Source organism: Sinocyclocheilus grahami, unplaced genomic scaffold (assembly GCF_001515645.1).
Source record: "Sinocyclocheilus grahami isolate Dianchi unplaced genomic scaffold, SAMN03320097.WGS_v1.1 scaffold21.1, whole genome shotgun sequence".
NCBI lineage: Eukaryota > Metazoa > Chordata > Actinopteri > Cypriniformes > Cyprinidae > Sinocyclocheilus > Sinocyclocheilus grahami.
The window spans coordinates 3,573,871-3,588,990 of record NW_015505200.1 but is presented as its reverse complement, the minus strand read 5'-3'; the positions used below and the strand labels follow the sequence as shown (position 1 = coordinate 3,588,990).

Sequence of the window (15,120 nt, the reverse complement as noted above, 5' to 3'; positions counted from 1 at the left end):
TGTAAGTTTACTATTTCAGTACTCCTTGGGACCAAATTGGCCCACTTTCTAGTATATAAAAGTATACTTTAAGTATAACAGTAGTAAACTGAGTATACAAACAGTTTACCTCTATGTTTTTAGTTTGTACTGCAACTATACTAAAAGTGAACTTAAAGGTATACTGATGGTTTACTAATTAGATACTAATTAGATTTTTAGTACACTTTGAAGTATAGTCTCAGTAAACTAATAGTTTAGTAGTTTTATACTGCAAGTATACTTTTAGTTTTATAACTATACTATATAGTTTTATACTGTAAGCATTCTTTAAGTGAACTTTACATCATACTTTAAGTATACTACTATGTCCCTATTTAAGAATGTGTATATATTTTGTTATATGAATATCTGAACATACAAAACATCAAAAGAAAGAACAGGGTACCTGCTTGTAAACAAAAACATTTTATTCTAGCTTCATGCATTCTTTTTATAAACATTTGAATGTAAGTTTCATAAATAAAAAATAAAGAAACAACATTTTAAACAAAAAGCTAAAAAAAAATATAATCAAACCGTAGATGGAGTCCAAAAGCTTGACAGTCATTATTACCTCTTCATGGGTCAACATTTTATTCCACAACGTTACACAATTTTGATGCTGTTTTATGTCTGATGATCATGTTAGATTACTTGTGAAAGCATCTGTTGTTTTTCAGTTTCTTCTTCGCTGTTTCCGCGTTTTGGAAATTCTGTACAGAAGATGTGTAATGAAAACATTCTCGGAGCACAAGCAGGCTATAGCTCAAATAAATTTAGTGATTTAGTAAAAAAAAGTATGTCAAGTATACTTAAATATCATTTTAAGTATATTTCTGAGAGGTACATAAAGCACATTTCTGAGAAGTACATCAAAAGTAGACTGCAAGTATACTTTCCTATTTTTTAGTTTAAAAGAAGTATACTAATAGCACACTTGAATAAACTTCTTTTTCGTAAGGGTATGTCGCATTCTCATTGTATTTCTCAAAATTAGATTTTATATCTAAAATGTGACAATGCCACAAACCGCCCTTCTATCTCAATCTGCATTTATCTCAAAATATGACTATAATCTGACAATATATCTCACAATTTGTGTTCTGTGACTTAATGTCACTGTCACTTCATATTTCATAATCTGACTTGATATCTTATTTTTAAATCTTATCCTATTTTTATCTGTGTTATCTGAGATTTTAATTAAATGTATTAAATAATTTATTCTCCCTTGAACTCTAACACATTTATGAATAAATAAAAAAAATCCAAGAATGAATTAAATTCTCATTTATAAAACGAGTTTCTACTTGTGCATAGTCAGTTAGCAACTGTTAAAGCCAGAAGTCTTCTAGGCTAGGGTGTGTTTTAGACATGGGTATGTGGAACATTCATCAAAGCAAATTTGCTTCAGCTGCCAAATTAGTTAGAGAGTGCCGGTACATAATAATTTCCAGGTAATACCTATTTTCAGGTGGACTCAAGTCTGGGCTCTGGGCCATTACTGAATACTAACTGTCCTTTCTCATCTTTGTTTCCTCCTTTATGCTTTAGGTCATTGACCTGAAAACACAGACACTGAGAAAAAAAATCACTCTAAAATTGTTAGTAAATTTCACATGCAATGGCAAATAACACACTGAATGAAACATGACATTTTATAATGAAATATATAAATTTAATCAATTTAATAAATATATAATCATTTTTAATATGTATTTATTTTTATAGTGTACTATAAAATGAACTTTTGTAGAACTCTGGGTTACAGAAAGGTTTTTATTTTTATTTTCAAGCAGCATGATGCTGCTGCCTGTATGCCTGACAGTAGGGATGCCGTTATCAGGGTGTCAGGCTAAATTTGTTTGCGCCCCTCACTGTTTTATCGCATGGCTTCTAGCAAGCTAGTTAGTTTCCTTCTAGCCACTTTGTCAGAATAGAAGAAATAGGTCATTCCTGTTATGCAGTACAAACTTGTTTCTCGCGAGACTAGCATATTCTCACCGGAGCTTACGCTACACCTACGTACTATGCCATCCACTGGACACCACTCTCTCATGAATGCGCTTATGACAGTCAGTAGCCCCTCACTGTGGAACACAAGATCCAGGGAGCGTGGTTGGATCCACATCTACGGGTGGAGATTGGTAGGTTTAGGGGTGGAGATGGGTGGATTTAGGCATATGTAAGGTGGGAGGAGTTGGACCACGCCCCCTGGACTTATGTTCTGCAGTGAGGACCATCTCACGACAGTTAGCGGAAGCAAGAGATTAAGGTTTAGAATATTTTTCTTACACAAATGCATCGCTTCACTTCAGAAAGCTCTTCGGACCCCCTGGAGACGTGTGGACTTCTTTTATAATGGATGGGTGCAATTTTTTGGACTTAGGCTACCATCCACTCCCATTATAAAGCATGGATTAGCCTGGACATTATTTAATATAACTCCCGATTGTATTTGTCTGAAAGAAGAATGTCATATACACCTAGGATGGCTTGAGGGTGAGTAAATCATGGGGTAATTTTCATTTTTGGGTGAACCATCCCTTTAAATAATAGCAGAACATACATTTTTAAACTTAAATTAGAAATGTTGCCTTGGCAACCAACAGAAGCGGTTTAAGTTGAAAATGAAAAATCTAAAATATTATAATAAAATAAAATATTTTCAAACAAAAAATAATACAAACTACAAAAGTCCATAAAAACTTAAACTAAAACAAAAATGAATATTGAAAATCTTAATGAATACTGTAATACTTTATAATAATAATAAAATAACACTGGAACGCATAGTGTTTTGGTTTTACTTAAAGGGTTAGTTAGGTTTCACCCAAAAATTAAAATTCTGTGATTACTTACCCTCATGTCGTTCTAAACCCATAAACAAGAAGAAATTGTTGAATAAAGTTATTTTTGTTTTCTTTGCGCACAAAACGTATTCTCGTAGCTTCATAAAACTACGGTTGAACCACTGATGTCACATGGACTATTTTCACGATGTCCTACATTTCTGGGCTTTGAATGTGTCAGTTGGGTTGCCACCTACGCAGTAGATGAAATCCAAGAGTCAGAAAGCTCTTGGATTTCATCAAAAATATCTTAACTTGTGTACAGAAGATGAACAAAGGTCTTACGGGTCCGGAATGACATGAGGGTGAGTTATTAATGACAGAATTTTCATTTTTGGGTGAACCAACCCTTTAATTTTAGCATTCACATAATGGGAAATATTTTGGTAAAATAAAATACATGTCTTACAAAGGTAAGTGGCACAAAAAAAAGAAGACCTACACAAAGAAGAATACATGGAGAAACCAAATAAATAAACTATTGAAAACACAGAAACTGAAAGGTCATCCATCATGCAAAATGAAGTGTCTGCTTACTCGAGTAAGATTTTAGGATGGAAATATATTACTGCCACATAATAACAACATTCTCATATTCTATGATAATAATAATAAAAAATCTATTACTATAATACATCAATTCAGTTTGACTGTGTTCTGGTCAAACTGTTTCAAAAACTAAAGCACCCTAAAAATAAATTCTTAAAGTTTAGTAAATATTTTAATATTTAAAATACTGTAATTAATATTGTGCTCTGGTTAAATTCTTACGAATCCTTACATTTTATTGTATGATTCCAATATTTCAATCTTTTTAAACAATGAACATGAACAAAACAGTTAAATAAAATGACAAAATGTCAGGATTGTGACAGCCCTGTTCATATCCTCCTTTTAAAGAGGAAATCAAAAATCAGCTTGGTTAATAAACACAGCACTGTGCACAGCAAATTAGCCACGGGATGAAAGATGACTTTATAGCAATGCCTCTTCCTGCAAACCACACTATTTTAGACAGTGAAGCAGAGGGGTGTGGGTTTAATAAGCATGAATTTCTGAATTCACTGTGTCTGTCATGAGACTCTGTTCCCCTTTTGGGCTCTGTCTTTACATTTATTTTGAAAGATGAAGCCCGCGATTATGGTAAGGGGCGTTACATTTCCGACGAGTGCTTGCGGTGTTCGGCCAATCACAATGCACTGGGTCAGCTGGCCAATCAGAGCAGACTGCGCTTGTCGGAAGGAGGGACTTTGTAGAAAACTAAGCGTTTGAGAGAGGCGGGGCATAGAGGACCTACAATAATGTACAGTATTTGAAAAATAATGTGTTTTTTGAACATTAAAGCATGTCAACATATTCTGTTACACCAAATACACAAAATAATGATTTTTAAAAAAGCATCATATGACCCCTTTAATAATAAACCCTTCATTGATTTAAATGAGGAAGTTTAATCAAACAGCATTATTACCAGACTGAAATTTCAGACACTTTTTGTGCCGAAAGCAAACCTTTTAACCAATTTTGTGTAGTGCCACTCACCACATGCTACATAGTCTCCATTAGATGCCAGACCCACAAAGTTCTTCTCGTTGATGTGGCCTTTAAAGGAGCGCAAACAATGTGGCTTGTTCACATTCCAGAGTTTCAGCTGGCTGTCTGTTGATCTGTAAGGGATGTTACAATTGAACTCAGAAGTTTGGTTTTCAACTTGAGTTGTTCAGATTTCTAATGGTGCAGTTTGGTGCAGTTCTATTTGAATAGGGATGCAAATTTAAGGAAATTCAAGGATGATATGATAACCAATATTTTGTAACACAGTATGCTTATACCATTCCAATAGCTGATGTTTTGTTTAGGTTAAGTAACGTGATACTGCAATACAGCATTAAAAATGGTACCATAAGATGTTTTTTTCCAAGAACTGTTTTATCCCTATTAAACAAATTATTACACATTAACTTCTTTCCACTGACTTTTACACTCGAGACATAAGACATTTTCCATTGATACAGGATAAAAAGCACAAGAAATTTCAGTGCATACATACGCAGACACAATCTCTTCTCCGTTAACAAATTTGGCATATGACACTGCTTTCCTGTGGCCTTTGAAAACCATGATGGGCTGCTTAGTGTTTCTCAGGTCATAGTAGTGCACACAGTGGTCTGGAAAAGATTTAGAATGAATTGAAAAGTTTTACGATTTTAGCGGGAAGTAAAACTTTTAATAGATCGATTCAAATAAATGATGCACCTGCACAACCAAAGGCGAGGTGATATCGAGAGGATGGACTGAACTTGACACAGCATACATTGGCCTTCGCTTCAATGCTGGCTACTGAATTGTCCAGGTTGGTGGACCACAACTTGACTGGGGAAAAATAGAATTCATTCTTAAGTATTTATAGAAGAATATCTCTGTAAGAATCTAAAATCAAATAACTTGATCGGAACAATTCAGTTGCAGAAATACCTTTTGCATCATCCGATCCTGATGCTAACAGCTTGGGATCCATAAGGTTGAAATCAACACTCCAACACCGCTTTTCATGCTCCTGTGGAAATTAATTTTGCAAGTCAGAATCCAACTTAGATTAAGTCTAAAGGAACTGCAATGTATACACAAACGTACATATTGAATTCAAACTTAACCAGTTTGTCAAATATTTAATTTAGTAAATTAAACGGTTACACTTTACTTGAAGGGGTGTGCATAAGACTGACATGACACCTTCATAATCATGACCAAGTCAGTTTGTCAAATATTTAATTTAGTAAATTAAACTTTAGATTCTTTTGTACACAATGTACAGCAATTATTTTCTACAAACAAATTCATAATTTTATTGAGCAAGTATGCATTAAATTGATTAAAAGTGACATATATAATGTTATAATGTTACAAAAGATATATATTTTTTGTATTTTAAATATTATAACAAAAGATAACAAGTGGATCGGTAGTAGTTTGTGAGTTAAGAAGGAACATTTTAAAAATTGCTCTCCTACTGAAAGGGGTATAAGATTAATGAATGTCATCTGGCACTGTCTGACACATAAGGTTACCTGGTAGACCTTTGACCTCTGTCCCGTGAACCCATCCCAAAGAATGACAGTCCCCTCATAGTCGCTGCTCGCTAACAGATTTTTATGGTAGCTACTCCAGCTGATACAGCTGGAAAAAGACAAGACAGAAGAAAATGTGACATTCTATTGTACTGCTGCAAAATCCACCAAGAACATTCAGGCCAACCCGATTTCCGACACTCTTTATACCTAATTTTAGAGTTACATGTCATCTCGTTGACAGGATAATGAATGTCCACAGCATCCTGGATCACAGTGCCATACTCAAACACTTTAATTTTCTTAGTGACACCGGCAATGGCAAAGTAATCACAGTCGCGGTCAAACTCAATGCTGCAAAAGAGGGGAAAGAGAGGACACAGAACAAGTGTTAGCACAGTGAGTACTCCTGACTGTGCATGCTCAATTATCTGCTCTATTTCCACTCAAACTCAGACACTGAAAGAGACAAGAGTTGTAATGCATCCAAACAGCCTCTCAGACGCTTAGGTGATCAGATATAAGTATGTCTGAAAAATGATGGTGTGATAAAATAAGCACTTTTTTATACTAGCCGAGCGAGGTTCTTTGGCTGGTTGAGGATTGGTGTAATATATCTGAACATTACAAAACATCGAAATAATGGTTGGTTTTTGAGCCAATGATTATATTCGTAAACCCAATAATAGGCTTGGGAATTGAGAACTGAACCAAATGATTTTCAAGTCGTTTGGATTCTATAACTGTCTGCCATTTTTCACTGATGCGGAAGAAACACCATTCTAAAACATTCAGATCATGTTTCCTGCACTGTTGAATCTATAAAAAAATGGTTTAAACCTAGCTGAGCTTACAGTCTGAACCTAATGTGATAAAAGAAAAAGACTAAGCATCCAAAAAAATATATACTCTACTGTTCAAAATTGAGGATTTTTAAAATGTTTTTAAAAGAAGTCTCTTCTGCTCACCAAGGCTGCATTTATTTGATCAAAAACACAGTAAAAACAGTAGTACTGCGAAATATTATTTCTGTTTGAACATGTGTTAAAAAAATTTTTTTTCCTGTAATGGCAAAGCTGAAATTTTAGTCATTACTCCAATCTTCCTTATCACATGATCTTTTAGAAATAATTTTAATATGCTGAAATCCTGAATAAGATGAAATCAGTGCTGCTTAATATTTTTAGCTTAGGATTCTTTGATGAATATAAAGTTAATAACTTTATAAATGTCTTAACTGTAATTTTTGATCAAAAAGGAATATAATGCACCCTTGCTACATAAAGTATTAATTTCTTTCAACAAAAATAAATAAATAAAATAAAATATCTTACACACCCCAAAGTTTTGATCACTACTATAATAAAAAAGTAATCTTGTCATCAAACCCCGCAACAAGCATACAGCTAGACCTGTAGTTCAATTTCTGAAAATATTACTGTTAATGTGTTATGATTTACTCAAGTTTTATCAGAATGAATCGGTGTAATTTCTGACTTATTAACGAGAATGCACAGTTAAAGATACACATTCGGACATTTTGTTGTAATTGATGATACTTCATGGAACACGGATGAGAATCATGAGCAATTATATATATTATAAGCTGGCCACAATTCCAGCTTTTTTAAAATAGATGGTACTCAAAATTAACACAGTCAATATCTGTGATGTTATTCAGTACTACAATACTACCCTCTGCTGGTTACTTCAAGAATGGAACTGAACAAGGACTAAAGTGTGGTCTGAACTTCAATTTTTGCAACCTTACCTGGACACAATACTGGAGCCATTATAGAGGTCACTAGCATAAGATAGGGTGGCCAGAGGCCTCACAGAGTTGTAACGTGTAAATTTTGATAGACACTCCATGAAATCATCCAGTTGGTTAACAGTCCTGCTGTCATCTATTAACAAGAAAAGCAACTGCGTTGAATATAACAGATTTTTAAAGACTTGTATAAACAAATATACTAATACTTTTTATGAATAGATACACAATATATATTGCTTTGAATCAACCAACCTGTTATCCGAGACATCCTATTGGAGAAATAACACTGTTCCAGATCCTCAAAGTGTGCCGTCAATCTCTTTCGTCGTGACGCCAGAGTGCTGTTGTACCAAGTTTGTCTTTTACTCTAAAAGTAAAAACAACAACAAACAGTGAATATCAGCATTACTCAAATGGATATAAACCAGCCATAACAGCAAAGATTCAAAAATTCACGAAAAAATAAAAATAATAATTTACCTGTGAGCTTCCACCAAAAGGGTGTTGCATGTATTCTGTGGGGTCTATTATGCTACTGCTGGAGACAGAAACAAGATATTATTTATTAAATGGAAAAAATATAGCATAATTGTCAATAATTAGATTGTCATCACATGTATATGATTTTAGACTTTTTTCTTATTTTTTTCCCCATTAATTTATTTATGTGAAATATTGCATATACCTGCATAGTTGATCTTACCTGGGTGCAGGAGAGGGAGCTTCAAACTGGGGTACAGTACTGTCTAAATTGGGGTCCATTTCACTCACTGTGTACATACCGATGCGGAAGAAACACCATTCTAAAACATTCAGATCATGTTTCCTGCACTGTTGAATCTATAAAAAAAATGTTTAAACCTAGCTGAGCTTACAGTCTGAACCTAATGTGATAAAAGAAAAAGACTAAGCATCCAAAAAAATATATACTCTACTGTTCAAAATTGAGGATTTTTAAAATGTTTTTAAAAGAAGTCTCTTCTGCTCACCAAGGCTGCATTTATTTGATCAAAAACACAGTAAAAACAGTAGTACTGCGAAATATTATTTCTGTTTGAACATGTGTTAAAAAAATTTTTTTTCCTGTAATGGCAAAGCTGAAATTTTAGTCATTACTCCAATCTTCCTTATCACATGATCTTTTAGAAATAATTTTAATATGCTGAAATCCTGAATAAGATGAAATCAGTGCTGCTTAATATTTTTAGCTTAGGATTCTTTGATGAATATAAAGTTAATAACTTTATAAATGTCTTAACTGTAATTTTTGATCAAAAAGGAATATAATGCACCCTTGCTACATAAAGTATTAATTTCTTTCAACAAAAATAAATAAATAAAATAAAATATCTTACACACCCCAAAGTTTTGATCACTACTATAATAAAAAAGTAATCTTGTCATCAAACCCCGCAACAAGCATACAGCTAGACCTGTAGTTCAATTTCTGAAAATATTACTGTTAATGTGTTATGATTTACTCAAGTTTTATCAGAATGAATCGGTGTAATTTCTGACTTATTAACGAGAATGCACAGTTAAAGATACACATTCGGACATTTTGTTGTAATTGATGATACTTCATGGAACACGGATGAGAATCATGAGCAATTATATATATTATAAGCTGGCCACAATTCCAGCTTTTTTAAAATAGATGGTACTCAAAATTAACACAGTCAATATCTGTGATGTTATTCAGTACTACAATACTACCCTCTGCTGGTTACTTCAAGAATGGAACTGAACAAGGACTAAAGTGTGGTCTGAACTTCAATTTTTGCAACCTTACCTGGACACAATACTGGAGCCATTATAGAGGTCACTAGCATAAGATAGGGTGGCCAGAGGCCTCACAGAGTTGTAACGTGTAAATTTTGATAGACACTCCATGAAATCATCCAGTTGGTTAACAGTCCTGCTGTCATCTATTAACAAGAAAAGCAACTGCGTTGAATATAACAGATTTTTAAAGACTTGTATAAACAAATATACTAATACTTTTTATGAATAGATACACAATATATATTGCTTTGAATCAACCAACCTGTTATCCGAGACATCCTATTGGAGAAATAACACTGTTCCAGATCCTCAAAGTGTGCCGTCAATCTCTTTCGTCGTGACGCCAGAGTGCTGTTGTACCAAGTTTGTCTTTTACTCTAAAAGTAAAAACAACAACAAACAGTGAATATCAGCATTACTCAAATGGATATAAACCAGCCATAACAGCAAAGATTCAAAAATTCACGAAAAAATAAAAATAATAATTTACCTGTGAGCTTCCACCAAAAGGGTGTTGCATGTATTCTGTGGGGTCTATTATGCTACTGCTGGAGACAGAAACAAGATATTATTTATTAAATGGAAAAAATATAGCATAATTGTCAATAATTAGATTGTCATCACATGTATATGATTTTAGACTTTTTTCTTATTTTTTTCCCCATTAATTTATTTATGTGAAATATTGCATATACCTGCATAGTTGATCTTACCTGGGTGCAGGAGAGGGAGCTTCAAACTGGGGTACAGTACTGTCTAAATTGGGGTCCATTTCACTCACTGTGTACATACCACTCATTTCCTAAAATAAAAATCATATGTGTCAGATGTACACTACTTTTCAAAAGTCTGAGGTCAGTAACACTTTTATTTAGCAAAAACATTAAATTGATTCAAATCGACATTAAAGAAATGTATAACATTATACAAACGTTATAAAACATTATAAAATTTAATTTAAAAAAAAATCTACAAATAATAAGCAGCAGCACAACTGTTTTCAAGAGTGATAATAATTATATTAGAATATTAGAGCATATTAGAATAATTTCTGAAGGATTAATGTAATGGCTTTGCCATCCCAGGAATAAATTACATTTTAAAATACAAATAGAAAACAGTAATTTTAAACTGTAATAATATTTTATAATATTCCTGTTTTTACTGTATTTTTCTATAAACACAGCCTTAGTGAGCATGAGACGTCTTTCAAAAACATTTAAAAAAATCTCACCAGCCCCAAACTTTTGAATGCTAATGTAAAACGGTATATGTGACCCTGGACCACAAAACCAGTCATAAGGGTCACATTTTTGAAATTGAGATTTATACAGCATCTGAACGCTGAATAAATAAGTTTTCCATTGATGTATGGTTTGTTAGGATAGGACAATATTTGGTCAAGATACAACTATTTGAAAATCTGAAATCTGACGGTGCAAAAAATCTAAATACTGAGAAATTCACCTTTAAAGTTGTCCAAATAAAGTTCTTAGCAATGCATATTGCTAATCAAAAGTTTTGCTATATTTACGGTAGGAAATTTACAAAATATCTTCATGGAACATGATCTTTACTTAATATCCTAATGATTTTTGGCATGAAAGAAAAATCGATAATATTGACCCATACAATGTTTTTTTTGGCTATTGCTAAAAATATACCCAAGCGACTTAAGACTGGCTTTGTGGTCCAGCGTCACACATACATACATACATACATATATATATATATTATATATATATATACACACACATATTACAAGTACATAATATCTCTATGCTAGACCACAAACAAATTCTGGATCTCCATATTAAACTGACCTCAACTCGTTTGATATCCTCCTCCAAAAAATTCAGTTCTTTTTGTAACTGCTCCAGTTGCTGTTGAAGTACAGACAGGGAAACTTTAAATTAAAGACCTCATTGCTGTTAACAGTGCATTATTCAACATTTTAAAAATAGATGTGGAGGCTTAACCTCTCTTTTATTTCTTCTGGCTTCTTTCAGGAACTCCATTAATATCTGGCGCTGAGCAGCTTGTGATTCCTGTAGACCGAGATCATTGATGGATCAGCAAGAGAAATGCAATTGGTCTTTATGAGGCATAGCAGGGGATTTTGTTCCCCCTTTATAAGAAAAATGATCGTGGCATCAACAATTAACCACACTTCCGGGCTCTTCAACAGACATTTGTCTCTGTCTCTAATGATCTTTTAAGCATTATATAATCAAATTATGCTTGTTAAAGTTAATGAAAGTTACTATAAATTGACACCTATGATTTATAGTGAATATATATATATATATATTCAGTATTTTAATGTATTGGTCAAGTATAACTAAAATGTATGATCAAGTCTGAGAAATTTGGCCTTTAAACTCAAAACTACATAGGAGTGCAGTGTGTGTATTTGCTGTTTAAATTTCACCACACAATAATATTTGACCAATTACTGGATTTGATTGACTTATGCCACTTAAAAAAACACATTTTATCAGGGTTACAAAATTTTTATTTGCCTATGCTTCCACAAGGCCTGTGCCATGCACAAGTGGTCAAATAGTTGGTTATGTTTAATTAGGCCTTATTTTTGGTCAAATAAATTAATTGGAATTCAAAACCAGTCACAACTTCAGGGTTTGTGTGATCAGAATGTGTCAAATTTGGTTTATTTTAATCCAATTAAAAACAGCATAAATCTACAGAATTACAATCTCTATGAATCTTGGGTGTTTCAACAACCTAGGCATCACTTTTAGGTCATTTTCAGCGCAATGTGAATGAAATGATAACATAAAGCAGCTGAACTCAGGGTGCCTGAAGAAACCGGAAGTGTTGGGTCTGGCAACAGTAATGTTATGTGATGATGTGTACCAACCGCCTCCAGTTGTTTCTTTTTTTGCAACAGGTATTCTAATATGTAGTTGACATTCGCTAAATCCATATTCTCTTGATCTGCACCAAGGACATCTTGAAAAACCTGCCATTTGGTTCCATTCTATAAACAGCATATGAAACATGAACAATAAGACATAATTTAATGTGGTACAAACTATCTGTAACAGTTGATCAAATTTGTTGAAATAGTTTCCACTCATTATACAAACAGAAAGCTGGATGCACTTACAGGGTGATCCCGTTTCAGACGCTTCTCTTCAGATCTTTGTTTTTGTTTTAGGATCAGTTCATTCACTGAAAACCATTAGAGAATCATGTCAGCTAAGCAATCCATAAGACTGAAAAATCAGCCAAATGTCTGTCATAAAATCGTATTGTAGGTGGTAACAATCCAAATTTGATGTTATCAAATTTGAAAAGTAATTAACACATTATTAGAATAATATTAGCATACACATACCTAAGAAGTTGGGGTAGAGTTGATCCACATTATCAATTATATAATTACATTTTGGGCATCTGTTGCTGTCCTCCAAACTCTGTCGTATACATTTATAACTAGATAGAAATGAAGACATGATTGTTTGAGTATGCAAGTGGGTTGGAAAATGCACATGATAAACTCTCAGTTTAGAGAACAAGTGCTTCTCACCAGAAACTGTGGCCACACTTTGTCATGTGAGCTTCCTCTATCATCTCAAAACATATAGGGCTGTTAAAAAAAGAAAGAAAACAGTTAGAATAAGGACACATGCAAAGCTTGCTTCCCTTTTACAATAAATCAACAAAAAGCTGAAACTTGACTGGTGTTTTGAATTAGACATTGGGGTTTAAAAGACTGCTGACTTTTGAGATTGTATACGAGTTTAAGTGTCAGATAAACAAGTTCAACTTGTATTATTTTCTTACTTCAGTGGGATTGTTGATCAAATAAGTTGAATCAGTCTCTAACATTATGTCTAATATCTCCTTTTGTGGTCCACAGAAAAATGTTCATACACGGTTGAAAACAACATGATGGTGAGTAAATAATGACGGACTTTTGGGAGAATTACCCCTTTGTTGACAATTATCTTTATTCTAGGAATTACAGGATTAAGTGCGGAGAAAATCACAGGATTTGCCAGATAAACCTGCAATTAAACCCGCACGTTGGAAATTGTTCAAAACAAGCACACTAAAACGGAACTATTAAGTGGATTTAGCCCTCTGCAACCTCGTGAGAGAAGGTGAATCTACTTACCATACAAAATCATTACTCTTGTCCTCATAGGGATTGATCAGGCCGTTGTGCAAGGGTCTTTTCCTACTCGACGAGCCTAGTCGAGCGCTCTGTCCCTCGGCAACCGTGCCCAAAGTCCGCGAGGACACCCCGTTACTCGAGCTGTTCCCGTTCTGAGCGCCGCAGCTCCCGCTGTTCGCTCCACCTGCGCTACTGCTACTCATACTTCCAGAGCTCGTCCCGGGGACGGACCCCGCTGAACCGCCAGACTGCTGCTGTTGCCGAGTGTTTGACATGATTGAAGCCGTTCGTGCACGTCGGAATGCCAGAGCTGAAGGTAAAACTGCGGGGCTTCACCGCATCCGGGCGGCTGTGGGAGATACGCTAACTAGCTAAAGCGACACAGATGAGAGAAAAGAGCCAGAAACTTCCACCAAGCGAACTGCTAGCACTGAAAGGCGCTTATTTGAGCACGGCTGAGGCGGTTCTTCTGCATGCAGGAGGTTCTCATTGGGTCTGCTCGATGCTAATGTGGATATGCAGCCCCGCAGAGATTTGTTGACAACTCTGAGAGCTTTAGAAATTTCAATCCACTGTCTGCTGCAGGATGTTCACGCGAGAATTTCCCCGAATGAAACGTTCGCGTGACTCGGCACCGGCACCCGTTGGCTTGGAGGAAAACTGCAGGTATCAATCAAAACTATTTTTTTCCAAACAAATGGTTATGAAATTCTTCATTTTAACCAACCATCGTAGATTAAATCATCCAGAAACATCCGAGTACCGTCACCACCGTCCTTTTACAGCAATATATCTTCTTAAAACACACCGGCTTCAGGTGTGAGTCCAGTTTATGTTTTGTAGAGCAAAAGAGGAAGCTTTCATCTAATTTTACTTAGAATTTTTTTTAAATGGCTCTTGCGATTTTCCAGGCTATCAACTAAACAGCGTATGTGTACGAACAGTCAAACACAAATTTCTAATGCATATTAACTGTCACTTTTGTTTTTACTTATAACCATTATGTTTGTTTTAAGTGTACATTTAGGATGCTTGGGGTCTCCGTAGACCCCAGACAGTAAATTTTAACTTAATAATTAGCCTAACTTTTTAACTTAAAACTTAATAATGTATTTTAAAACAGTTGAGCAGTTTTGTAAATTTATTTTGTAAAGTTGGCCTCAGTTTGTAATAATTTAAATATATACATTTGCATAAAATAGTAACATTTTGTTCAATTCAGTTCAATTCAAATTTATTTGTATAGTGCTTTTCACAATACAGATTGTTTCAAAGCAGCTTTACAGAAAATGCATGTGTCTACATTACAATGAGTGATCTGTTATCAGAAGTGAATGTGTCCAAGTAATGTTCGTTTAACAAATAAACAGTTCAAGGTAATAGAATCATACAGTTAGCTAACATGAATTAATTTCAGGCAGAAGCTTGTTAAAGCGATTATTACAAGTGTGATCATAATGATTACAATATAGAGAA

At 34.2% G+C, this 15,120-nt stretch overlaps 1 protein-coding gene across 1 annotated transcript; it reads right to left on the bottom strand.

The window, feature by feature from the left end:
* Positions 1 to 1,491: 1,491 nt before the first annotated feature.
* LOC107558351 (E3 ubiquitin-protein ligase RFWD2-like) lies at positions 1,492 to 14,249 on the bottom strand. The gene is made up of 18 exons (XM_016242011.1): positions 13,645 to 14,249; positions 13,054 to 13,113; positions 12,862 to 12,959; positions 12,631 to 12,695; positions 12,382 to 12,501; positions 11,480 to 11,548; positions 11,324 to 11,383; positions 10,214 to 10,302; positions 9,991 to 10,048; positions 9,763 to 9,877; positions 9,508 to 9,643; positions 6,152 to 6,295; positions 5,942 to 6,050; positions 5,349 to 5,430; positions 5,130 to 5,246; positions 4,924 to 5,041; positions 4,393 to 4,540; positions 1,492 to 1,584 (listed from the first exon to the last, which is right to left on the bottom strand). Exons 1-18 carry the CDS (start codon positions 13,917 to 13,919, stop codon positions 1,492 to 1,494), a joined length of 1,956 nt encoding a protein of 651 aa, XP_016097497.1. The 5' UTR covers positions 13,920 to 14,249.
* Between the last annotated feature and the right edge of the window lie 871 nt (positions 14,250 to 15,120).

Excerpts from the sequence above, each read along its gene's own strand:
- LOC107558351 (XM_016242011.1), bottom strand. The coding sequence starts at position 13,919 with ATGTCAAACACTCGGCAACAGCAGCAGTCTGGCGGTTCAGCGGGGTCC. Across the intron at positions 13,114-13,644 it reads AAGAGTAATGATTTTGTATG|CCCTATATGTTTTGAGATGA; the intron begins GTAAGTAGATTC and ends TTTTTTTAACAG. Across the intron at positions 6,051-6,151 it reads ACATGTAACTCTAAAATTAG|CTGTATCAGCTGGAGTAGCT; the intron begins GTATAAAGAGTG and ends GTCTTTTTCCAG.